This window comes from Podarcis cretensis, assembly GCF_951804945.1.
Source record: "Podarcis cretensis genome assembly, chromosome: 16".
NCBI classification, from domain to species: Eukaryota; Metazoa; Chordata; class Lepidosauria; order Squamata; family Lacertidae; genus Podarcis; species Podarcis cretensis.
Window position 1 is genome coordinate 737,661 of NC_137186.1, and position 26,753 is coordinate 764,413.

The 26,753-nt window shown below is 51.8% G+C and overlaps 2 protein-coding genes across 2 annotated transcripts in view; one reads left to right on the forward strand and one right to left on the reverse strand.

Moving 5' to 3' along the window:
* Window positions 1-26,311, forward strand: CASQ1 (calsequestrin 1). Its single transcript, XM_079958278.1, has 11 exons — window positions 1-695; window positions 8,290-8,374; window positions 10,485-10,585; window positions 11,313-11,424; window positions 15,465-15,538; window positions 15,810-15,940; window positions 19,332-19,377; window positions 20,817-20,871; window positions 22,731-22,831; window positions 23,098-23,172; window positions 25,076-26,311. The coding sequence occupies exons 1-11, from the start codon at window positions 453-455 to the stop codon at window positions 25,235-25,237; spliced, it is 1,185 nt and encodes a 394-aa protein (XP_079814404.1). The 5' UTR covers window positions 1-452; the 3' UTR covers window positions 25,238-26,311.
* Window positions 1-26,753, reverse strand: part of LOC307205600 (uncharacterized protein) — a 286,408-nt gene that overhangs the window by 216,265 nt on the left and 43,390 nt on the right. The gene's annotated exons all lie outside the window — the stretch shown is intronic.

A 26,753-nucleotide genomic window follows, 5' to 3' on the forward strand; every position in this document is an offset into this window, starting at 1 on the left:
GGGCAGTGCCAAATGCCTGGGGATAAGACAGCCCTCCATCTCCGGGGCACCTCCCCTCCCGGCTGCTTTTATGGGCTGCCCGTTGGTCCCTGCCTTTGCTTTTGACGCCCCTTGCCCCTCGGAGAGGTTGTCGCCACCCTGACGGAGCCAGGGCCCCCCTCGGCCAACTCTCCGGGCTGCCTGCCTGTGTCAGCAAAGAACCCAGACGTCCTTGCCCCCCGGAGCCCCCGGCCCTGACAGCCGCCTTAAAGGCAAAGGCGGGAGAGAGGGAGGAAGAGGAGGAGGAGAGGGCCACCTCTCCTTCCGCAGCCGTCTTCCAGGGGCCGGGTTGACTTTCTGCGTTGCCAGGGGAAGGACGAAGGACCGGGGAGCCCAGAGGGAAGTCTCCACTATTCAATCTCCTTCTCTCCTCCTTCAGTTTGGGGCTCCCTCTCCCGGGAAGGTCAGACAGGATGAAGTGGCTTGGGGTGGCCCTCGTGGCCTTGCTGCTGGCCGCTTTTGGCCCACTGGGCCGGGGAGAAGACGGGCTGGATTTCCCCGAGTATGACGGCATCGACCGGGTCATCGACGTCAACGCCAAGAACTACAAGAACGTCCTGAAGAAGTATGAGATCCTGGCTCTGCTATACCACGAGCCCATTGGGGACGACAAGGCATCCCAGAAGCAGTTTGAGCTGGAGGAGCTGATCTTGGAGGTAACGACCAGGGATGTGATGGAGGGAGGCGGCCAGCAGGGGGGGACAGGTGCCCCCACCCCCCGGAAACTCTTGTCCCCAAACAGCCATTTAGCAAGGAAGGGCAACAGGCAACTCAGGTTGTGGGAACGGGTGAGGTCAAGGGATTTCAGGAGCTTGGAGAACTCTGCGGTTCCATCTCTGTGCTTCCAGGGCTTGGGCGGTGCAAGGGCTGGGGGGCAAAGGGGCAGATGTCCCAGGAGTATTATATTGGGGGGGTCCATGCTGTAGATCGTGGGGAAGCCTACCCAAAAGCAACAGCATTCAGCTGGTTTGCTGAGTCCTCTGATTCCTGCCATGTTCTGTGGGATTTTCTGCCACGACGAAACCCAGCCTTCTCCTCTCTGCCCCCACACCTGCTCCCTCCCCAAACCCCAATGATGGGTGCGATGCAACCCCCCCTCCTCTGATCCTTGCCCTGAATCTGTCTCAGGGGAGGAGCATGGATGTGTGGAAGGAGTTGTGGAAGATTGGGGAGTGGGCAAAGAGGGGTTGTCCCTTGTGCCCTCCATAAACAGGGGCGCTCGGCTAAACCTTTAGGTCAATTGTTGCTGGGGCTGTAATACTGGGGTCCGTGGAACGCCACTGCCTGACCCACCTTACAAGGTTGTTGTTGTGGGGATTCCACAAGGAAGAGGAAGAACCACACATGCCACTTTGAGCTCCGTGGAGAGAAAAATATAGGATGCAAATGCAATAAATATAAGGAGGTTCTCCTTATTGTGTGTCTGCCTTGTGAATGGAAGGCAGGGGCAGAAAACCTCTTTATTATTATTATTATTATTTCATAAGATTTATATACTGTTTCATTGTTTTTTTAATGAAAATACTCAGGCAGTCCTTCCTTAACTACCGTTTGCCTTCTGCAACTGGTCCAAGCTTAGGGCTACACCTTCACGTGCGATACACAAGCGTGTCCTTGACGTGTGCTGCAGCAATCGCGCCTCCGTGCAAGTCTGGGGTGCAGAACCAGGCGAAAGAGATTGCCTCCCCCCAGGCCCAGATCTGCAAGACCCCGCTCAGGGCTGCATCCCCCTGTCCCAGACAGAGCGCCATGCGCTTCTCTCCCAAGAGAGGAGAGCAACAGCCAGGGCTAAAATTGCCATCTCCTTAATTGGCGCCTTTGGACGGCTGCAAGAACCTCCTCCTCCTCCTCTCCAGAAAGGCAGCCTTGGAATAGTTTCCTTAGGAATCTTGCCTGGGGGGCAGGAAAGCAGGGAGGGGGCCAAGGGCTGTCCAGGGAAGGGGGTGCTGCCAGCACAGGTCAGTGGAACTTTCTAAAAATGGCCCCAAGGAAGGAGGAGGGGGAAAGAGGCACATTTCAGAGATGGTCTCCGTTCGGGAAGCGTCATTTTGGCATTCCTCAGACCGCAGCAATTTAGCCGGGGGGGGGGGTGAAGGTGTTGGGTGGCCCCAGGAGGGAGGGGGGTGAGAAAAGGAGGTCAGTCAGAAGTGGGGACACTTAGGAACAGGAAACTGGGGGCCATCTGGCCTGCTGTGAAGCCAGAAGGGATCAGAAGGGTCTGGCTTAGTTTTGCAATAATGGGCCATTTAGAGACAGAGGCAGAATTCAATTAGGTGCGCATCTTAATTCGGTTTCTCAACTGAATTCTCAGCTGCCAATTCACAACCTGAAAAGAAAGTGTCCTATTGGAATTTGCTCTGCTCTGAATTTTGCAAAAGGGTTTTTCCAGGAAAAACCACATTGACTGGGGTAAAAACCAGAGGAAGGAACGCAGAGAGGAAGTGTGGTGTAGTGGTCAAAGGGCTAGAGGAAGACCTGGGAGAGCAGGGTTCAAATCGCCTCTCAGCCAGGAAGCTCCCTGGGTGACCAATCACAGTCTCTTGGCCGAACCTACCGCACAGGGTTGTTGTGAGGATCAAATGGAGCAGGGAGAGCTGCGGGCAGGAAAGGTGAGATAATGATAATGATAATGATAATGATAATGATAATGATAATGATAATGATAATGATAATGATAATGATAATGATAATGATAATGATGTGCAGCAGAAATTCGCACTGAAATCGGGATGAATTTTCAGACATTCTTTTAATTTTATTTTTTAAATGACATACTGAGGAGGAAATGCGAGGAACAGAAATTAAAAGGTGGGGGGGGGGAATGGAAAAGTTATAGAAACCAAAACTGACAAGCTACAGCACCACCTCCACCTAGTGCTGTTTTGTACTTAAGACATCACACTCACCCAAAAAAGGACTAAAGACTACACAGATTTGCATTCAATGTGCACATGCTAATGTAGCTATAACTGCTATAATTTAAGAGCCTGGCTGCTGGATCAGGCCAAAGGGCTCCATCCAGTCCAGCCCCCTCTTCTCATGGTGGTCAACCAGAGACCTCAAAGGGAAATCTGTAAGCAGGATCCAAGCGCGAGAGCAATTCTCCCCTCCTGTGGCTTCCAGGAACTGGGGTTCAGAAGCAGGGCTGCCTCTGATTGTGGAGAGTGGACCAGGAGCCACTGACAGCCCTCTCCTCCTCCGTGAATTCCTCCATTGCTCTTTTAAAGCCATCCAAGTTGGTGGCCTCCTGTGGCAGGGAGTTCCACAGTTTAACTCTGTGCTGCCTGAAGGAGGACTTCCCAGTATGTTTCCGTGCACAATTCAAAGTGTTGGTGCTGACCTTGAAAGCCCTAAACGGCCTCGGTCCAGTATACCTGAAGAAGCGTCTCCACCCCCATCGTTCAGCCCAGACACAGGTCCAGCGCCGAGGGCCTTCTGGTGGTTCCCTTCCTGTGAGAAGCAAAGCTACAGGGAACCAGGCAGAGGGCCTTCTCAGTGGTGGCTCCCGTCCTGTGGAACGCCCTCCCACCAGATGTCAAAGAGATAAACAACTACCAGACTTTTAGAAGACATCTGAAGGCAGCCCTGTTCAGGGAAGTTTTTAATGTGTGACATTTTAATGTATTTTTAATCTTTGTTGGAAGCTGCCCACAGTGACTGGGGAAACTCAGCCAGATGGGTGGAATACAAATAGTAGTAGTAATAATAATAATAATAATAATAATAATAATAATAATTTTAAAAACTTTAATAGGGAGACAACGCACTTCACCCCAGGGATGACCAGGTTGCTGTCCAACTGCTGATCTGGGTTGAGGAGCAGCATCAAGGGAAACACACACACACACACACACACACACACACACACACACACACGGCTGTCCCCCTTCTTAGAGTCCCTTTATCTTTAAACGGGACTTGGACACACAGCCCTTCAAAGACAGGACCCAGGGCCTCCCTCACTAGGCTGCCTGGGGAGGAAGGGAAGGGTCTAAAGTCATAGAATCGGAGAGTCAGAAGGGACCCAAAGGGTCTTCTCTTCCAGCCCCCAGAAATCCACTAAAGCCAGAGGGCTTTCAGCTAAACGTGGATTGTACTGGCTGGGGTTTTTCTTCTCCCAGAGAGTCAAAGGTGCTTCGATGTATAAACCCAGCACTTCTATCTCAGTCTAATCCATGGCCAGATTTCAAGGGTTTTGTAAACTCTGCAAAACAGCAGGACCTCATTGGTTGTGAGATGAAGCGAGGCGAGTGTTGTCCTTTGACACCAGATGGCATCTCTGATTCAGACAGGGCCGCCAATGGAGCAAACAAACAAACAGGAGAGTGATGGTTAGGAGACTTTCTGGACACATAGGCAGCAGCCGCCAGGTGGCACCAGGGAGGAACACAGTGTGAATCCTGAGCAATAGAGATAACGCTCCATTGCAGCTTTGGGGGGCAGACAGGGAACTAGGTGGGTCTTTCGTGGCTCACAGGCACCGGAAATCCCTGTGGATGACATCTCCAGACAGAGGGGCATTGAGTGGCAGCCAGAGGCGATGCCTAATCCCATCTGACTTCTTCGTTTATTGAGACAATTTATATACCACTTAATTGCAATAATCTCTAAGTACGTACAAGGGATGAAACCCAGGGGAAATGGAATTGGCTAGAATTATTAAATCAGGCTTCAGTTAAATTGCCTGACATACTTTAATTTTTTTAAGTCTTCAGTAAGAATCAGGGACGCGGGTGGCGCTGTGGGTTAAACCACAGAGCCTAGGACTTGCCGATCAGAAGGTCGCGGTCTGAATCCCCGCAACGGGGTGAGCTCCCGTTGCTTGGTTCCTGCTCCTGCCAGCCTAGCAGTTCGAAAGCACGTCAAAGTGCAAGTAGATAACTAGGTACCGCTCCGGCGGGAAGGTCAACGGCGTTTCCGTGCGCTGCTCTGGTTCACCAGAAGCGGCTTAGTCATGCTGGCCACATGACCCGGAAGCTGTACGCCGGCTCCCTCGGCCAGTAAAGCGAGATGAGCGCTGCAACCCCAGAGTCGGCCGCGACTGGACCTAACCTTTAAGAATCAGAAGTTCAACAGGAAGAGTGGGCCAGTGTGACCTCGGCTAGAATTTAGGCCCACAAAGACAATTAGCTGTGGTTCCTGCAAGGGGTTGGAATACGATTCTAGGAGCGCACACAGTGCATCTGAGCCACAGTCTCTCCCAAGAATTGCAGTAATTGGCCAAGGATGCAAGGGATCAGGCGGTCCTTGAAGTATCCCCGTGAATTAACACAAGACCCTTGAACCTGGCCTGCTCACCTATGGGCATCCTCCCAGGGCAGCTGCATGCTGCGAGCAGACTGCCTCACCCCAGATCCCACGGCAGATGCAGACGCTGAGCTGGGCTCCTCAGGTCTTTGGAAAAGGACACCCTCTCCTCCGCTGCCCGCCTTGAAGCCTTCTCCCCACAGAGAGACATTCCAAGGCAGCTTCCGAACGTCGTCATTGCTTCCATCCCTAAATATTCTCCGCTGGCTGGCACTAACCTTCAGAGGAGAAGGGCGATATTCATTCCGGCTGGGTTATTGGAGTCACCTTTAATGGGTTTCCCAGAACGAGGCCTGCAAGGCGGAGACAGATCACCTCTGCCTGGGCTCTGGACAGGGCAGGTGTATTCAAGAGACGGGGATCAAGAGATGGGGATCCCAACGGTCATCTAGTCCAATCCCATGCTAAAGATGGCAATGCAAGCCCTGCTTAGACACCTCCAGAGTCTGCCCCCTTCTGAGAGAGACCCTTCCACTGTTGAGAGGCTCTTACCCACAGAATTTCCTCCTAAAGCTGAGCCCTTTCCTGTAATTTGAATCTGTTAGTTCAGGTTCCATGCTTTGTTCCTGCTATTTTTTTATTTCATGCAGCGCTGCTGCAGGGTAAAGTTGAGTTAATATTTTAATAATAATAATAATAATAATAATAATAATTATTATTATTATTATTATTTATTATTATTATTATTTATACCCCGCCCATCTGGCCGGGTTTTCCCAGCCACTCTGGGCCGCTTCCAACCAAATATTAAAATACAGTAATGCATCAAACATTAAAAGCTTCCCTAAACAGGGCTGCCTTCAGATGTCTTCTAAAAGTCAGTTGTTTATTTCCTTGACATCTGTTGGGAGGGCGTTCCACAGGGAGGGCGCCACTACCGAGAAGGCCCTCTGCCTGGTTCCCTGTAACTTGGCTTCTCGCAGGGAGGGAACCGCCAGAAGGCCCTCGGAGCTGGACTTCAGTGTCCAGGCTGGATGATGGGGGTGGAGACGCTCCTTCAGGGATACTGGACTTCAGATATACTAATAGACATCTCAGGGAGCCAATGTTGGTCAAAGACATTTTCTGCCTCAAGCCCGGTGCTAGATAGAGGGATCCTGTTGTCTGACTTGGCACTGAGTAGCTTCCTGTGCCCATCAAGCTTAGTGATGCCAACACCGGCTGGCAGCAGCTCTGCAGAGTTTCAGAAACAGGGGACATCCTACTGGATCCAGCCCAAGGGAGGCCTCCTAGCCCATCCTCCTGTCCTCATCACAGTGGCCAAATACCCCAGAGAACCTTGGAATCCAGATAGACTGCATCTGAAACTGGAGGCTCCATCAGAACCTAAGAAGAACCCGGCTGCTGGATCAGGCCAGTGACCTGATCCTGTGCTCACAGTGGCCACCTAGATGTCTTCAGGAAGCCCCCAAGCAGAAGAACCCAGTCTCAAACCCCAACCCTATAAGGATCTTTACACGGTTGCCCTTTTGGATTCCGAGCTGCCAAGTATTTGCAACATGTTCTCTGTTTGGGCGGAGGCATCTGGGATTCAACACTTACTGCCTTCAATATTTGTCAACCTTTCAGAGCTGATATTCAGCAGGATTCGACATCCAGCATTTGTGTTTGACGATAGCTGCCTTCCCACGGAATTCAGTGTTTGAAAACGCTTGAAACCCTGGCAGATTTTTATTTTATTGCTAGTTGATTGCTAATTAGTGTATGTAGGACACTGGACACTGGACACTGTGCCTGAAAGGAAATTCCTTTTTGAATTTTAGGGGGAAATTCAAACTTTTTTAAAAAAGCATCTTAGATCAGTTTTTGTGATTTCTTACACACACAGAGAGACACACCACAATAGGCTTTCAGTGCTAGATCACAGCCCTATGATGTGACAATGCCCAAGCGCATCATGCCTCTGACCACGTGCAGAGTGTGTTTTCTGCATCCCTGCGTAACCAGCCTCTCCAGCCAAAACACACCTCTGGGGCAGCCCGTGAGGCTTCTGAGTCAAGTGCTATGCGATTGCCGGACCTCCCTGAGCCCCAGAACCTGCCTGCTGAGAGCTTAAGCTCCCTGAAGAAGGTGGACTTGGCAAGGCCGGCCCATTTGCCAGAAGGGTGCCCTGCCTAGTTTCACAGCAAAGGCCCCAACCTCTCCCCTTTTCAGAAATTATGAGCGACTCTCGGACTTTGAGAAGCTGGTGTCACTGCATCAAGTTCATCAATTTTGTTGAATTCGCTAAAAAGATTTAACTGCATTTAAAACAAAAATATATACCCTGCCCTCCCCAGCCAAGGGGGCTAACACCAATAAAATCACAGTAAAAACATAATAAGGGGGGAAAGAGAGGGGAGGGAACCAATTTAAAATACAGGTTAAAATGCAATTTAAAATGCAGCCTCATTTTAAAAGTAGCCAATATAGATCAAGACCATAAGGGGAGGGAAACATAAGGGTCAGACTGAGTCCAAACCAAAGGCCAGGTGGAACAGCTCTGTCTTGCAGGCCCTGCAGAAAGATGTCAAGTCCCGCAGGGCCCTGGTCTCTTGTGATAGGGGGTTCCACAAAGTCGGGGCCAGTACTGAAAAGGCCCTGGCCCTAGTCGAGACCAATCTAACCACCTTGCGACCTGGGATTTTGAATAAATGTTCAGTTTATTGTCTTGAATTCTATTCTGTTTACCTTCTGGCTTGTGTAAACTGCTCCTTTTAAAGGGTAGGGTTGGGGGATTTTGGGGATGAGTTCATGGGACCAAGAGGACAGATTTAGAGCCTCTGGAAAGCAGCACCTCCCACAGCTGGCAATGAAGACAAAAATCCAAAGGGGTGGCAAGTTTTTTCTGCAAAAAGCCTTTCCCTCCAACACCCAGGCGCTTGTTCATTCCCATCTTCTCCCTCTTCTCTCTCTCTCTCTCTCTCTTCGTCTGCCTGCCCTCCTGCTGACTCTTTCTCCTAGTTAGCAGCCCAAGTCCTGGAGGAGAAAGGTGTGGGGTTTGGCCTGGTGGATGCAGAGAAGGATGCCGCGGTGGCCAAGAAATTAGGTAAGTGCCCGGCAGGGAGCAGAAGGGGGGCTGGCAATACCAGCCATGGGCTGCAAGGCGCTGCTGGAAACCAGGTTGAGGTTTTGGGCTGGGGGGGGGGGTTGCTGTGGACCAAAAGGGCATCCAGCTATCTTTCCCTCCAGGAGTAAAGTTACCAGATTTTTTTCAATGAATCCTAAAGTAAAGGTAAAGGGACCCCTGACCATTAGGTCTAGTTGCGGAGGACTCTGGGGTTGCGGCGCTCATCTTGCTTTACTGGCCGAGGGAGCCAGCATACAGCTTCCAGGTCATGTGGCCAGCATGACTAAGCCGCTTCAGGCAAACCAGAGCAGCGCACGGAAACGCCGTTTACCTTCCTGCTGGAGTAGTACCTATTTATCTACTTGCACTTTGATGTGCTTTCGAACTGCTAGGTGGGCAGGAGCAGGGACCGATCAACGGGAGCTCACCCCGTCATTGCGGGGATTCGAACCGCTGACCTTCTGATCAGCAAGTCCTAGGCTCTGTGGTTTAACCCATCATGCCACCCACGTCCCTCAATGAATTCTAGGACACTTTAATTAATTAACTGCCTTTCAGAGCAGCCCCGTCCCAACTTCTACTTGCGTGCAAGCAGGAGGGGATGGGGACCCCTCAGCTGGGAAGGGAGGCTTCCCGTTGCCTAAATGAGAAATCCCTGTCCCCTCCTGCTTGCACACAAGCTCTGATAGGCAGCATGAAGCCTCCCTTCACAGCTTAGTTGCTGGGGTCAGGGAAGGTGGAGGCAGCCCGGAAGCTGCATCTTTGAGCCCCTTCTCCACCATCATATGGGGACTTCTGAGCAGCTCCTGAAGCCAGCCAGAGCCAGCTGCTCCAGGCTGCTCAGACTGCTGCCGCCGCGTTTCCCGGGGACATTAGATGAAATCCGGGGGCATTCCGGGGACGGAATTTGTCTGGGAACTTATTCACAAATCCGGGGACTGTCCCCAGGTAAGGGGGACGCCTGGTAACTCTGTCAAGGAGGGCTGCCATTTCTACACTTGAGTGACACAACATCAGCAACAGGCTAGACCACTGGGGGGGGAGAGAGAGAAAGGGAGCGAAGCAGGAAGAGCCCTAGCTCAGTGCTAGAGCAGCTGTTCTGCATGTAGAATGTCCTGGGTTCAATTCTGAACAGCATCTCCAGGTAGAAATCCCTGGTCCGTGCAGACAGTCCTGAGCTGGGCAGCTATACCTCTGAGAATCAAGGCAGCTTCCTATTTAAATCAACCTTTTCTTCAAAACCATGAGGACTGGAAACTTGGCTTTGGTTTTAAAGGTTCAGCAAGTGGACGATTTCTGCCTTGCATGCAGAAGGTGCCATGTTCCGTCCCCAGGGGCCTCTTCAGGTGGTGCTGGGGAAGAGCGCCTGGCTGGAAACCCCAGGAGGTGCTGCCAGGCAGTGTAAGCAGCACTGAGCAAAAGGAGCCAAGGGTCTGGCTGGCAGGAGAAGGCAGATTCCTGTGACGTGTCAGTGGTGCGCCAACCACCAGGGGGCGGTAGAAGCTCAGAGATCCCTGCCGAACACCTTGAGCCATTCATATAAACAGGATTCTAGCTCCACTGAGATGCACGGGTGCTTTGTGGAATGAGAGGGATGAGTCCCTGAACCCAGAGGCGGCTGTCAGCCTCAAGCTGCCTCTGCCAAGCTGGCCTCCTGCAGGTGTTTTGGACTACAACTCCCATCAGCCCCTGCAGCGCCTGATTTATGATGCAGTTTTCCCCAGCACAGGGCACCAAGCCAAGGGAAAACAAAACTGAGGTGATCCAAAATTGAGAAGATCCATTTTGGGGCGGCAAATCTAGACCTCGCCCAAGGGCACCATATTACCAGAGATTGCCCCAAGCCCCTGAGCTGGTGGGAATTGTAGTTCAGAGGTTTTGGAGGGTGCCCGGTGGGCAAAGAGTAGCCTAGAGTATGTGTCCCCGTGGTATATGCAAGGGTGAAATAAGCCCCCTTGCCCTCCAGCTCCTCTCTCTTCTTCTTTCCTCTGCCCCACATACCTTACAGTGGGGGGTTGGGCTAGATGACCGTTGGGGGTCCCTTCTCAAGCAACAATTCTGTGATTGTATGTCTGTCTCCCCTGTGCAGGCCTGGGGGAAGAAGACAGTGTGTATGTGTTCAAGGATGATGAAATCATCGAGTACGACGGGGAGTTTTCTGCTGACACTTTGGTGGAGTTCATCCTCGATGTAAGTCCTGGGCCTCCTCCTGCCCCGCTGTGCCCCACAGCCTGTCCATATTGGCTGAAATGCCCCCCCCCCCGCCTCTCAACGCCGGGGGGGGGGCAGGGAGTCCTGCTCGCCTGGGTCAGGGGCGGAAAGGCGTGTTTGTGTGTGGACGGAACCCTGGAATTCTTTGCATGGCTGGAACGTAACTCCGTGGCTCCGCACAATTGGCCTCCAAGCCCCTGGCCCCTGGAGGGTTGGTCATAAAGGAATGCGGCCCCTGAGTTCCAAAAAGGCTCCCCACCCCCACTGCAAAGCCTTAAACAGCCTGATGGCTGAACAAGTCCACCCTCCCTGTAGACCTGCTTCGCTTGCTCCATTGCTAAAGCCGCAGCACTCGGATCGTTGGATAAAAAATGATCTGGTCTATTGGACAGTGGAAGAAGCAGCCTTGGAAGGTGGTGGGCTTTCTTTCAATACAGGGGGTTGGACTAGATGACCCTGGGTGTCCCTTCCAACTATGCAATTCCATGATTTTACGACCTCCAAAGTTGGTGGGTTCTCCTTCATTGGAGGTTCCTAAACAGAGTTTGAACGGCCACCACTCAGGGCTTCTTTGGCTGTGATTCCTGCACCGCAGGGGTTGGACTAGATGACCTGTGGAGGTCCCTTCCAACTATGATTCTGCGATTTTGGTGCTGTGATGCCAACGGCCTGATCCTTCCCCTTCTCCTTCACTCTCTCTCTCCAGGTGATGGAAGACCCAGTGGAGTTCATTGAAGGGGAACATGAGCTTCAGGCGTTTGAGAATGTTGAAGACGAGCCCAAACTGATCGGCTACTTCAAGAACGAAGACTCGGAACGTAGGTGCCTCTTTGGGGCAATGGGAAGAGGGGTGCTGGTCCCCCCAAGAGGCTCTGATGAAATGCATCCCCCCCCCAACCACAAACATGTGGGAATGTTCAGGGATGCAGGAGAGGATACATTGTTTGTTTACAGCCTTTCCAACTTGTGTTAACAAGTTCCACAATTTAGCAGAGTAACATTCCCCTTTTAAACTCACAGCAGATGTGTTTGCTCAGGCTCCCTAAAGCCTCTAGAATAACTGTTCTGGTATTTTCCCCTTATTCCCTCATAAAAGATAAGACACGACACAGTCTTCTATAAAAGTATAAAAAGAGTTTACTCACTCACATTCTGTTCACAGTCGGATCCCAGAAGGCAGACTTAGCTTAGAAAAGTTACATATACCTAGAAACTATCTCATAAGAAGACAGTCCCTTTGTCCTCTCTTGGGTGGAGGCCAAGAGAGCATCTTTGGCTAATCAGATGTTGCTTCTTCAACGCATGTATTCAAAGAGAGAGAGATGGCTGCCCTGCCCTGTGCTTTTGTCGTTACCTGCACAGGTGAGGCCACGCCCACCTCTAGTCACATGCATAGGAAGTCTGTCTCAGCCCAGAAGGAAACAGGAAGTTGACCTGCTGGCTGGACAAACATTTCTCCCCAGGTGTAAACATGTTCACTCTAGGAATGCTGTACTTGACTGCTCTTGTGTTTCACATCCCACAAAACACACGTGTACAAGCACTGGACAGCTTTACCAGTTGGACCGTGCAGGCAGCCCATCTTCATCCTGGTTGCAGGAGGAGAAGGAGAGAGCGATTGATGACTCTGCTGTGCCTCCACAGATGGAGGCAGAAATGCTTCTGAATCTCAGCTGCTCTGCTAACCCAGAAACAGTGCTTCAGGTTAAGAACTTTGTTTCAGGATGAGAACAGAAATCGTGCTCCGGCGGCATGCCGGCAGTGGGAGGCCCCATTAGCTAAAGTGGTGCTTCAGGTTAAGAACGGACCTCCAGAATGAATTAAGTACTTAAACTGAGGTACCACGGTAGATAAATAGGTACCGCTCCAGTGGGAAGGTAAACGGGCATTTCCGTGCACTGCTCTGGTTCGCCAGAAGCGGCTTGGTCATGCTGGCCACATGACCCGGAAGCTGTACGCAGGCTCCCTCGGCCAGTAAAGTGAGATGAGTGCCACAACCCCAGAGTCGTCCGCGACTGGACCTAACGGTCAGGGGTCCCTTTACCTTTACAGGAAAAGTAGGACATTCCAGGATCAAATCAGAAACTGGGATGGTTTCTCTAAACCAGGGATGTCCCTGGAAAATAGGGAGACCGGGAGGGTCTGCTGCTTAAAGGCCTCCAGTGAGGGAGATTCTGCCACCTTCCGAGGGAGTCTGCTCCACTGCTCCAAGGTAGACTGCTCCTGCTCCTGGAGGAACTACTACACCATTACAAATCTATCCTTCTGTTGGTTCTGCAGCTGTGGCTTCTCTCCAGGAGAGACACAGCCCCGGACGAGACATGCAGTGCTGTGCATCCGCCGCCTTGCTGCGCGGGTGCTTTTTTAAGAAACAGAACGCAGCCCGGAGTTAAAAGTTTGCAGATTTGCGCTGATGCTTCGCCTACTACCAGACAGCTCCTGTCAGCCCCCCTCTCTGTCTCCCGCCAGTCCCTGCTTCGGGGCCGGAAGCCCCACGACCAGCTGACACCCGCATTAAACCAGCTTAACATGTCAGCCCTGTGACCCATCACGGCTCGGCGGAGAGGGAGAAGCGGCCGCTCTCTCGCCCGGGCGGAAAGCCTGGTGTGGGGACGCAGATCCTTTCTCAGAAACCTGGGGGATGGGCTGCCCTGGAGGGCCTGGTCTGGGGGCAAAGCTCTGCGGCTGGGCGGCTGATGGGGACTGGCAATTGCAGCCCCAGCAATGCAGCAATCCAGTGCTCCAGAAACTGCTGCTCAGCCGGGCACAAGGTTCTTGCATTTATTGAAAGTTTGGGTCCAGGAAACTTCAAGGACTGCCTGGTCCAGGGGTTCCCAAGTCTTTGGGGGAAACCCCCCCCCAATATCCTATAAACGCACCCCCCAATCCCCTCCCACTACCCTATAAGAAGCATTATTCATAATAATGATGATGATGATGATGATGATGATGATGATGATGATGATGATTTGTACCCTGCCCATCTGGCTGGGTTTCTCCAGCCACTCTGGGTGGCTTCCAACAAAGACCAAAAATACACTAAAATGTCACACATTAAAAGCTTCCCTCAACAGGGCCGCCTTCAGATGTCTTCCAAATGTCAGGTAGTTGTTTATCTCTTTGACATCTGATGGGAGGGCGTTCCACAGGGCGGGCGCCACCACCAAGAAGGCCCTCTGTCTGGCTCCCTGTAACTTGGCTTCTCGCACTGAGGGAACCCTCAGAGCTGGACCTCATTGTCCGGGCAGAACAATGGGGGTGGAGACGCTCCTTCAGGTCTACTGGGCAGAGGCGGTTTGCATGTCCCACTAAGGCAGTGGTTTTAACCAGTCTGCTGTGGCACCCTGGGGTGCCTTGAATGGTGGTCAGGGGTGCAGTAGGCAACCCTGACCTCCGTCCCTCTTTTCTTCCCTCTCTCCTCTGACACCCTCTTGCATCTCTGCCTCCTATTACCTGCACAGCTGTTGGTTGCAGCACCCCTGTCTACAAGCTCCCCAGGCGAATAGTGCCCCTGGGGCTGGCCAGGGGGTGCTTCCCAGGCCCCCAGGGGGCCGTGTGAGGAGGCACCTCTCTTTGGAGTGGGGGGGGGCATAGCGGCTGCCCAGAGGCCTCCCAAGGAGAGGGGAGAGAAGGCCGAGTGAATCCTCCACAAGGGAGGGTGTTCAGGAAAGGGTGAGGGGCTGCCAGCTCTGCAAGCAAGGGGGGAGCTAACTGGGCTCCTGAGACCCCCAGGGATGCTGCAGAAAGAAGGTGCAGTGGTACCTCGGGTTACAGACGCTTCAGGTTACAGACTCCACTAACCCAGAAATAGTACCTCGGGTTAAGAACTTTGCTTTAGGATGAGAACAGAAATCGCGCAACGGCAGCAGGAGGCCCCATTAGCTAAAGTGGTGCTTCAGGTTAAGAACAATTTCAGGTTAAGAACAGACCTCCAGAACCAATTAAGCACTTAACCCGAGGTGCCACTGTGGTTGGTTAAGGGAGCCGTGGACTCAAAAAGGTTGGGAAACTCTGCACTAAGGTCATAACACAGTAAAATTCAGCAATCCATTGCGCATTCATTCAAAACCTGATTCAAATGCTTTAATTTGCAAAATGGACGGACCGGGTCCTGTGAGGCCAGCTTTCCAAAGTCTGAGAGTGATTTATACCTCCAGTGATGCCCCCACCCCATTGGCTCTTAGCTCCCCCCACCGGTAATCCCACTGCCAGGTTCTTAGAGGTATTTGGCTCCTGTGATAACAGGATGCTGGGCTAGAGGGGAGATTGGAGGGGTTGGAATAGAGGACCTCTGGGGTCCCAACTCTATGATGATACGATGGCCTGATCTTCTTATGTTCTGATCGTAAGGTAAAGGTAAAGGTGAAGGTACCCCTGCCCGTACGGGCCAGTCTTGACAGACTCTGGGGTTGTGCGCCCATCTCACTTAAGAGGCCAGGGGCCAGCGCTGTCCGGAGACACTTCCGGGTCACGTGGCCAGCGTGACATCGCTGCTCTGGCGAGCCAGAGCCGCACACGGAAACGCCGTTTACCTTCCCGCTGGTAAGCGGTCCCTATTTATCTACTTGCACCCGGAGGTGCTTTCGAACTGCTAGGTTGGCAGGCGCTGGGACCGAGCAGCGGGAGCGCACCCCGCCGCAGGGATTCGAACCGCCGACCTTTCGATCGGCAAGCCCTAGGCGCTGAGGCTTTAACCCACAGCGCCACCTGCGTCCCATGTTCTGATCGTAGATATTAATAATAATATCAGCCCAAGGCAGGCAGGATCCCCTCGCTCACCCACACACCCAGCAGCCTTTCGGCCTTTGCCACCCCGGAAAACAAGGCGCTGCTGATCCCATTATTTCCCCCTTTCCAGATTTCAAGGCCTACGAAGATGCGGCTGAGGAGTTTCACCCCTACATTGATTTCTATGCCACCTTTGACAGCAAGGTACGTAGTTGGCCACAAACGCCACCTCGCTTTTGCAGACAGCAGGACAGCAAAGGATGTGTTCCTTGTGTGGGAAGGAAGCTTGCAAGTTGCAGGGGGGGAGGGGCATGGCGGCATGAGAAGTTAGGAGGGGGGCGGATTGCAAGTTTCCAAACAGGAGCAGCCAAAGCACCTGAGAAACTGATTCCTGCGTTGCAGAGGGTTGGGCTAGATGACCGCTGAGGGTCCCTCTGCCATTCTAGGACTCCATCCCCCTCTTTCCCCATCGCAGGTTGCAAAGAAGTTGTCCCTGAAGCTGAACGAGATTGACTACTATGAGCCTTTCATGGAGGAACCGGTCACGATCCCAGACAAACCCAACAGCGAGGAAGAAATTGTCCAGTTTTTGGAGGAGCACAAGAGGTGAAGAGAAATTGGGGAGGGGGGAGGGAGGAATTGAAGGAGGGGGAGGCTCCCCCCCCCGCCGCCGCCTTCCTGGCTCTAGACAGAGGCACGCACGCACGCGCGCGCGCGCACACACACACACACACACACACACACACACACACACTGAAACGGGCAATTCTTGCGCTTTCTCCCGGCTGACTGTGTGGATGGGGAGGAGAGTCATCCGTTGCCATGGCAGCAGCAACACCAAAGTCCTTCTCCTGCTGCCATGGCAACGGCACATTTATTGGCTGAGATTCCAAGCCCCAAACGGAGAAGTATTTGCAAACAGGGGCTGGGGGGGGGGGGGAGAGAGATGCGTTTCGGTGGGCGGGGGGGGGGCCCGCAAAAGATGGCATTGCTGTCCATCAGAAGCAAACCCTCAACCAGGCCTCTTGCAGTCAACACTGGCTGGCAGCAGCAGTCAGGCGGGGAGGGGGCCAGTCCAGTCCATACTTGGAGATGCTTTCGGGAATGGAAGGGACCTGTATGGTACGAGTCCTTCCCGTTTAGATGTGGAGAAGACGGCTGGGCTGGGGGGGGGGGGTCCCCTGAGGACAGCCAGCTGGTTTCTGGAGCTCAGGAAACAGGTTGCGCAGCCTGCAGCTCTGGCGCCCGGCGGAGGTTCCTGAGCCGCGGTCCCTGCACTGCACGACCCTCGGGCGGGGTCTCTTCCATGCCCTCCACCCTGCAGTTCTGCGAGAGGAATAGCCCCGGGGGCGAACGGGGAAGAAGGCAAAATGGCAATCAGTCGCCCTGGGGATGTTTCAGAAGCCCATGCGTGCCAAAGACCTAGGGAAAAAATCCTCTCTCAAATCACCCCCTCTTTGCCCCTCACCACCCCCTCTTTGCCCTACCCCCCACCCAAGCTCTCCTCTGCTCTGCTGCAGATGTTTCCGCTGACCCTAATCCCCTGGGATTAACCGGGAGGTTTCCTAACCCCAATCCCTGGCACAAACAGGGCGCATTTGGTGGCATAAATCCCCTTCTCTGTCCTGGGGAGGGGAGTGGGGGGGTCCCTCGCTTTTGGGGGAAGGAGGCCCTGCGCCCCTTTCCCCCTCCTCATTTTGGGGGGTGCTGTTGATGCGCTTCGTGCCCCTGTTTCTCAGGCACTCCCCCCCCCCCATGGCACCTCCCTCCAGCTGCTTCTAACATCGGGCCGACGAGGGGCTGTGCGGTTGCTATGGCAATCCCTTTGCGATTCGCTCACGGGACCGGATTAGGCCTGTTTTGCACAGCGATGCTTCTCCGGCTCTCATCGTTGGCATTATCCCTGAACCTCGCTCTGACCCCAAACTGACTCCCCCCCCCCCTCCCCCTTGGCTACCTGCGTCAAAAGGATCTGCTCAGGCTTCTAAGGCTGCGTACACACCCAAATGCATTTTAAAGGCACGTTGTGCGGGTATGGGGTCTTTCGTGAGAATATAAGGAGAGGCTGGCGGCTGGATCAGGCCAAAGGGGACCCATCTGGTCCAGCCTCCTGTTCTCACAGGGGCCAAACAGATGCCCTAAAAGGAAAATCCATAAGAAGGACTCGAACACAAGGCTAACTCTCGCCTTCTGCGGTTTCCAACAACTTGTGCTCAGAAGTATCGCTGCCTCTGACCGAGGAGACAGAGTACAGCCATCCTGCCTAGGAGCCACAAATCCTCTCCTCCTCCATAAATTTGTCTCCTCTTTTAAAGCCATCCAGACTGGTGGCCGTTGTGGCAAGGAGTTCCACAGTTTAACCATGTGCAGCGTGAAGAAGAACTTCCTTTCAGTTCTGAGTCTTTCGACACTCAGCCTGATTGGATGCCCCCCCCCCAGCATTGGTGTTATGGGGGGGCAGAGAGAGAAACTCCCTTCCATCCACTTTCTCCAGGCCACATATAGAATCATAGAATTGTAGGGAGGGACCCTGACGGTCATCTAGTCCATGGGTCAGCAAACTAAGGCCCGGGGGCCGGATGTGGCCCAATTGCCTTCTCAATCTGGCCTGCGGATGGTCCGGGAATCAGCGTGTTTTTACATGAGTAGAATGTGCCCTTTTATTTAAAATGCACCTCTGGGTTATTTGTGGGGCATAGGAATTCCTTCATTTTTATTATTTTTTTCAAAATATATTCTGGTCCCCCCACAAGGTCTGAAGGATAGTGGACCAGCCCCCTGCTGAAAAAGTTTGCTGACCCCGGAAATTTCTAGTCCAACCCACTGTGATGCAATAATTTTACAAGGACTGGCCCACCCATGAGGCAAGTTGAGGCAATCGCCTCAGGCAGCAGAATCCACAGGGGCAGCAGCCCCCGGCCCCAAGGGATGCATTGCCTGCCGCTGCTGTTGCTGCTGCCTACTTAGCACCCCTCCCCAGTCCACCGCTGCTGCAAGCTCTCAGCAAATAGGAGGCCCTGGGGGTCTCCTTCCACCCTTGCAAATGATGTACATATTTATCCCCCACCTGTCCCTGATGTAGATCTTCACTCGCCAGCGTGGTGTAGTGGTTAAGAGCGGTGCACTCGTAATCTGGGGAACCGGGTTCGCTTCCCCGCTCCTCCACCTGCAGCTGCTGGGTGACCTTGGGCCAGTCACACTTCTCTGAAGTCTCTCAGCCCCACTCACCTCACAGAGTGTTTGCTGTGGGGGAGGAAGGGAAAGGAGAATGTGAGCCGCTTGGAGACTCCTTAAAGGTCAAGGGACCCCTGACCATTAGGTCCAGTCGTGGTCGACTCTGGGGTTTTGGCACTCATCTCGCTTTATTGGCCGTGGGAGCCGCCGTACGGCTTCCGGGTCATGTGGCCAGCATGACTAAGCCGCTTCTGGTGAACCAGAGCAGCACACGGAAACGCCGTTTACCTTCCCGCCGGAGTGGTACCTATATATCTACTTGCACTTTGACATGCTTTCGAACTGCTAGGTTGGCAGGAGCAGGGACCGAGCAACGGAGCTCACCCCGTGGCGGGGATTCGAACCGCCAACCTTCTGATCGGCAAGTCCTAGGCTCTGTGGTTTAGACCACAGCGCCACCTGCGTCCCTATATAACCGCTGAGTTGTGGCCTCTTCTCTCCCCTCCCATGGCTCCTTTTTGGTCTTCTCCAAACTCGCATGCATAGCCTAACCAAACAGCTTTCCGGTCCGGCCAAGGTCTTTGCCACCCACTCACAGCCCCAGGATTTTTGCTGACATCTGCAGATTGGGTTAACTGAAAGATGAGGATCTGATGGTTCCTTCTGATGATTAACAGGGTTTTGCAAGGCAGCGCTGGAGGGGATCTTACAGGATTTCAACAGAAGCTCCACTGAAGATCATTAGTACCCAGAGCCTTAAAGAAGTTTGTGTGTGTTTTCCTCTCTTCCTCAAACTCTCTCTTCTGCCTCTATTGTCTTACAGGCCCACACTGAGGAAGCTCCAGCCAGAAAGCATGTATGAGACTTGGGTACGTCTAGGGGAAGCCAGGGGGGAGGGAGAAAGAGGAAAGCCTCTGGAATTCTCTGCGTCCAAACCCGTCCCTGGATTTTGGAGTTTCGGATTTCCTGGAGTGCTTCTGCAGATGTGCTGCTGATGCTCCTCACCCTTAGCTGGAAGCAGAAAGAATGTGAGGATTTCAGACAGCATTTATATCATGCAGCAATGCCCTTCCCTGTGGCCAAGATCTTTCTAACAATGTCTGCTCACAAGTATAAACAGAACTGATTTTCCATTAAGGAGTTGGGTGGAATTGAGCAAGACGTATGAGTGATTCAGTATTCCACCAGCTGCCTAACTCCCCCATAGGTGAGAAAACGGACAGGGGGCAATTCAGAGAAGATACTTTCAAGGGGAAATTGACCACTAATTCCCCCAGCCAGTACAAATGCCAAACTTTATTTGGTTTTGTAATTTTATGATGATTTTAATGATTTCATCATATGGCCCCATGCTATTTGTTTAATGAGCTGGAAACTGAGAAATACCAAGATGTCTCTGTATTTTTATGACTTTTGTTTTCTCTGTGTGTTTGCCTTTCTTCCGCCGCTACACCACCAAGGTGCATTGATAAAACACGGTGATCTCGAGGCCAGTATAGGCAAGATGCCTGCAGCCTCGTTCATTCAGAAAAACGTATTCCCTGCCACCCCACCCAGCTATTCACAAAGACACACCAAGCGGCCTCACCATAAATTATGCACTCTGGTGCAAACAGCACAAAGGCAGAAACTTTGTGCAAACTGATACTGCTGTGTTGGCTAGCTGAAAATGACCAACTTCCTTTTGTTCTGAACTCATGGATGTTCGTTCCAGCTCTCCCTTCGTCCTATGGGCGTAGGTGACAAAACCTTCCCGAAGGTTGTCATCAAGTTGCAGACGCGTCCCTCAAAAAATCTCCCTGTTGGTGTGGGAAAGTGCTCTTCACCAAGGAGTTTTTCCATGAAGGAGAGCTGCACTTGAGAGTCACCATGAAGAGCACTGAGTGGCTAGTGCCTGGGATGTCACCGATTCCTCTGCATGCTCCTGGACAACTTCCATTCCTTGCAGCAGAACTTGCATAGGGGAACTGCCATGGGGCCTCGTGGTCAGTGTCTTTACCGGGGGTAGGACAGACGCCACAAGCTGGGAGAATTCTGAACATAAACGGAAACAGGAGCTGAAATTGCGAATGTTTGGTGGAAATTGGTCCGGCAAATACGGGAACAGAGCTTCGAGTCCTAGTCGGGATTTGAACTCTGATCTCCCAGGTCCTCTAACCTCCACACCACATTGACTCTTGATATAAGGCAGAACAGAAAGCTATGCTTTCTTACATCCCCTGCTAGTGAGTAACCTCTCTCTCTCTCTCTCTCTCTCTCTCTCTCTCTCTCTCTCTCTCTCTCTCTTCCTCTCTCTTTGTCCTTCCAGGAGGATGATATAGATGGCATCCATATTGTTGCTTTTGCAGAGGAAGACGACCCTGGTGAGTTGCCCCTACAGAGAACTGAGATATGAGCTTCATGGCCACGGGGGCGGGGGGGCGGGGGGGTCTTGCCTGCAGTCTCCATTTTCTTCCCCAATGGTTATTTCCCCATCTTTCCACATCTACAGTAACTAAAAAAACAGGAAAGGATCGTGGTAAATATTACATCAGAAGGGGGCATTCAAAACATATCATAAAAACACATCCAAACTAGCAATTGAAAGAAACTGAGGAAGAACTGATATGGCAGCAAGCGAGTTCATGCTCCATTGTGCTGCCTGGAACAGAATTAAAATAGTGTAGAAGCTGATTGTCGGTCTTACCATCGACAGACATCCTCAGCAGAGAGTGTTTGCCCACATTCTGCAGCTGCAATACAGATAATATATTTATATTTGCCAGTAGCCAACCCAGTTTTCCCTGGCTTGCACTACAGTCCCTCAAAACAGGATACAGTGGTACCTCAGGTTACAAACACCTTAGGTTACAAATACTTTGGGTTATAGACTCTGCTAACCTGGAAGTAGTATCTCGGGTTAAGAACTTTACCGCAGAATGAGAACAGAAATCATGCGGCGGCGGCGGCAAGAGGCCCCATTGGTGCTTCAGGTTAAGAACAGTTTCAGGTTAAGAACAGACCTCCAGAATGGATTAAGTACTTAACCCGAGGTACCACTGTAATTAAAAAGGTGAGCCTTTGGGTTTCTTTAACAGAGCACCTGAACCACTAATGGGTCTTGCCTTCTGCATCTCCAGAAACACAAAACTTTAGCTTGCTGTCAGTACAAAGGGAGCAGTCGTCCCTAAATTTAAAGCGCTCTTATTCCACTTTAACAGTTATGGCTTCCCCCCAAAAGCCCTGTCATGTGGCGAAAGAGCACTCTAAGCCCGTGGCGTGGATGTGGAAACCGCAGCAGCCTTCCTAGAGAGGAAATAATTTTGATGTTTGAAGTTTGATAAAATCTATCAAGCGATTCTCCTGCCCGTAACTGGGGCAGATTTTTGCCACGAGACTCTTTGGATTCCTGCCGTCTCTCTTTGCTGTTATCACACTGGAGCCCCATGGATACCTTGTGGGGAGGCAGAAGCCATGAGACTGGGTTGAAATGGGGGCTCTGTTTAGGAAGGGCAGGAGATGGATGGGGTGGGCCTTGTTTTGTGGGGGGAGGCCTTGGCACAGGAAAGCTGGCAGACACTGGCTGCCCTCTGACCTCTGTGGGAATGTTCAGGGATGCAGGAGAGGAGATATTGTCTGATTAGAGCCTTTCCAACTTGTGTTAACAAGTTCCACAATTTAGCAGAGTAACATTCCCCTTTTTAAACTCAGCAGATGCATTTGCTCAGGCTCCCTAAAGCCTCTAGAATAACTGTTCTGGTATTTTCCCCTTATTCCCTCATAAAAGATAAGACACGACACAGTCTTCTATAAAAGTATAAAAAGAGTTTACTCACTCACATTCTGTTCACAGTCGGATCCCAGAAGGCAGACTTAGCTTAGAAAAGTTACATACACCTGGAAACTATCTCATAAGGAGACAGTCCCTTTGTCCTCTCTTGGGTGGAGGCCAAGAGAGCATCTTTGGCTAATCAGATGTTGCTTCTTCAACGCATGTAGTCATAGAGAGAGAGATGGCTGCCCTGCCCTGTGCTTTTGTCGTTACTTGCACAGGTGAGGCCACGCCCACCTCTAGTCACATGCAGAGGAAGTCTGTCCCAGCCCAGAAGGAAACAGGAAGTTGACCTGCTGGCTGGACAAACATTCCTCCCCATGTGTAAACATGTTCACTCTAGGAATGTTGTACTTGACTGCTCTTGTGTTTCACATCCCACAACCTCCCTCTCTCCTCTTCTGGCCACAGATGGTTATGAGTTCCTGGAAATCCTGAAGGACGTTGCCCAAGACAACACAGACAACCCAGACCTCAGTATCATCTGGATTGACCCTGAAGACTTTCCACTGGTGAACAGGCAATTGTGCTCTTTAGCGGGGGTGGAGGGGGGTGGCTGTCAAGGACGCCATGGCTTGCTCTGCTGCTGCTATGGCCCCCACCAACGCCCCCCCACCTAAGTTGGATTAGACCCATTTATTGGAAGAAAGTCATTATCAATGGCCAGTGTCCCCACAACCAATTTCTGTCCCCACTCACCCTCCACAAAATCGGACATTGCGCATGCCTGGAAGTCTTTGTGGAGCCTCATTCCCTGTTCTCTGTTTCTCTCTCTCAGCTGATTCCCTACTGGGAGAAGACTTTTGACATTGACCTGTCCCGGCCTCAGATTGGTGTTGTCAACGTAACGGACGTAAGTGACCATGGGCCGGGGAGAGGAGGGCACCTCTGCCACTGTTGCAAAGTCCAAACCGGGCGCATGCCTCCTGAGAACAACACTTTTGTAGAATTTGTAGGGAAGGAAGTGTTTCTGAATGCCCAGGTGGGAAATTCAGCGGTTGTCTGGCAAACAAGAGAGACGCGGGTGGCGCGGTGGGTTAAACCACAGAGCCTAGGGCTTGCTGATCAGAAGGTTGGCAGTTCGAATCCCCATGACGGGGTGAGCTCCCATTGCTCGGTCCCTGCTCCTGCCAACCTAGCAGTTTGAAAGCACGTCAAAGTGCAAGTAGATAAATAGGTACCGCTCCAGTGGGAAGATAAACAGCGTTTCCGTGCGCTGCTCTGGTTCGCCAGAAGTGGCTTAGTCCTGCTGGCCACATGACCCAGAAGCTGTATGCCAGCTCCCTCGGCCAGTAAAGCGAGATGAGAGCCGCAAACCCAGAGTCAGTCATGACTGGACCTAATAGTCAGGGGTCCCTTTACCTTTATGGCAAACAAGCTATGGACACCCCGTGTTTCTGAAAGCCCCCATCACAAAATAAAATCCCCAATACACAATGAAGCAACATTTTAAGGTTCCTGCCTTCAAGCCCTCTCCCCTTCTTTCAGATAGCTCTGCTATAGACAGCGACAGGGGTCAAGACGTCCATGTAGGCAGGGGGTGGGAAGTTATGGGGGAAATGTTATCTGAGAAAGAACCCTTGAGCCACCTCAGTCACCTGCTGGTGTTGCCTTTATACCAGGGATGAATCAAACACAAAGTGTTTTGTGATTCCTGCATTGCGGGGGGGTTGGACTAGATGGCCTCATGGGGTGCCTTGCAACTCTACAGTTCTGCGATTCTATGAATTTTTTCACAGTCTTGGGAAAGCTCAGGGGTGGGGGGTAATCAAAATGTCATACACATTTTACCCCTCAAAAATATCCTTCACTATACCCTTTATCCTTTTTTATATTCCGAACAGATACAGTGGTACTTTGGTTCTCAAACTTAATCCGTTCCAGAGGTCTGTTCCAAAACCAAAGCTTTCCAGAACCAAGGCGTGCTTTCCCATAGAAAGTAATGCAAAATGGATTGATCCATTCCATACTTTTAAAAACAACCCCCAAAACAGCAATTTAACATGAATTTTACTATCTAACAAGACCATTGATCCATAAAATGAAAGCAATAAACAATGTACTGCAGTCACACACTTATTCAATCAATCAGCAGCTGAACTGGGTTCCACACAGTCACAAAAACAAAACAAAAAGAGCCGCAGAAACAAAAATGCAAAATAAATAGCAGAAACACACAGACCTCAGTGTAACATTCAAAATGGAAGTGTGGCACTCAAAACAGAGCACGTTCGGCTTCCGGAAAAAGTTCTCTTACTTCCAGGTTTACAGTGTTTGGGTTCCAAGTTGTATGAGTACCAAGGCATTTGAGAACCACTGTAAATGTAAAGTATTTAACCTGCACATATTATTATTATTATTATTATTTATTTGTACCCCGCCCATCTGGCTGGGTTTCCCCAGCCACTCTGGGCTGCTTCCAACAAAGACCAAAAATACACTAAAATGTCACACATAAAAAACTTCCCTGAACAGGGCTGCCTTCAGATGTCTTCTAAAAGTCAGATAGTTGTTTATTTCCTTGACGTCTGACGGGAGGGCTTTCCACAGGGCGGGTGCCACCACTGAGAAGGCCCTGTGCCTGGTTCCCTGTAACCTCACCCTTCGCAGGGAGGGAACTGCCAGAAGGCCCTTGGATCTGGACCTCAGTATCTGGGCAGAACGATGGGGGTGGAGACGCTCCTTCAGAACATCACAGATCAATAGGATGATCTCCAGCTGAATTTTACATTCCCCACCCCACCCCCACCCCCCAGGCTGACAGCATATGGCTGGAGATGGACGATGAGGATGACCTGCCATCCACAGAGGAGTTGGAAGACTGGATTGAGGATGTGCTGGAAGGAGAGATCAACACGGAAGACGACGACGACGATGACGATGACGATGACGACGACGATGATGACGATGACGACTAGAGGCTCCCGTTCTTCGTGGAAGGTGGACCCTGCCTGTCGAGGTCCACCTGTGTCACACCTGTCCCCAGAGTGTCCCTCGGGGGCCACAGTGCCAGGCGCCTCTGGCCGACGCGAAATTCAACGCTTTGCCACCAGACCCTAGCAAGAACGTATTTTTATATTGATCCTATTTAAGTCAAGGGCCCCCACCATGTGCTGAATCCCATGTGTCCCCCCCCCAGGGACCCCGCTCTGCCCTCTGCCAGTGCAGGGAAAGAATGGGGTAGTTGTTGGTGCTGACCCCTCCCTCCCCTTTCCGCATTAGGCTCGCCAGGTGTCCTTCACGCACCTGAGGATGCTGTTCCTGGGTGGACCATCAGTTTTCCCTGGGATGTTAAGCCCAGCTCAGGTTTTCCAGGTGAATCCCAGGAATGGGCAAGGGTCTTTGCCTGTTCCTAACCCTCAGCATCCTGGTTTATCAGGGCACTTGATGGACCCCCCAACTCAGCACAGGCAGAGATGTGTGTGTGTGCTTCCCCTGTGATGTCCACTCTGACTGGCAGGGGCTGTCCAGGCAGGGAATCTTTTCTCAGCCCTTCCTGGCAATGCCACTGGGGGGGGTGAAACCTGGGACCTTCTGGATGCAGAGCAGATGCCTTATTTACCATCTCTTCCCAAATTCCCTGCCTTTCCACCAGTGTCTTCCTCTTCCTCACCCCGACGTCTTCTTTGTTAGTGTCTCTCTTGGACTTTGTTAAATCTATCACTCACTCGGCTCTGAGTTTCCGTCAGGAAACACCTCCCCGAATCATTTCATCAGTTAAACTGAAGTGGGAGGGCAGAGATCAGCCAATAACATTTGGGGGGGCGGGGGGGAGGTTGGATAGAAACAAATGTAATTCCTGGGCTTTGGAGATGAATATATTTGGGCTAAAACTGTCTTGTTAATATTTCGGGAGCGGGGAGACAATCGGGATGGGGGACACACACAACCTGTTCAGCACTCAGTGGGGGTGACACAATGTACAATTTGTATATTTTTCAACAACTTTGTACAGATCAACCAAAGCGATTAAAAAAATAATCAAATAACAATGCTGGTGAGATATTATTTTCTGCCCGCCACCGCTACCCTTCTCCCCCACCTCTCAAAATTCTCATAACGATGATGGCATGTCAGTTATTATGGAGAGCAGGGGCTCAAAATCCCGAAGGCAAAAAGGACCAAGGAAAGAAATTAATCCTGGATGACTCTTCATAAGAACATGAGAAGGGTCTGCTGGATCAGGCCAAAGGGGGCCCACCTAGTCCAGCCTCCTGTTCTCACAGTGGCCCACCAGACGCCCCAACCAGAAACCTACAGGCAGGATTCAGACACAAGAGCCCTCTCGCTTCCTGTGCTTTGCAGCAGCATCGTCCTGGCTGGTAGCCATCCATAGCGGGCTTCTCCATTTTAAGCCCTCCACTCCTCTTTTTGAGCCACCCAAGTTGGTGGCCATCTCTGTCTCCTGTGGCAGGGAGTTCCATAGCCTAACTC

Excerpts from the sequence above, each read along its gene's own strand:
- CASQ1 (XM_079958278.1), top strand. The coding sequence starts at position 453 with ATGAAGTGGCTTGGGGTGGCCCTCGTGGCCTTGCTGCTGGCCGCTTTT. Across the intron at positions 10,586-11,312 it reads TGGTGGAGTTCATCCTCGAT|GTGATGGAAGACCCAGTGGA; the intron begins GTAAGTCCTGGG and ends CTCTCTCTCCAG. Across the intron at positions 22,832-23,097 it reads ACCCTGAAGACTTTCCACTG|CTGATTCCCTACTGGGAGAA; the intron begins GTGAACAGGCAA and ends TCTCTCTCTCAG.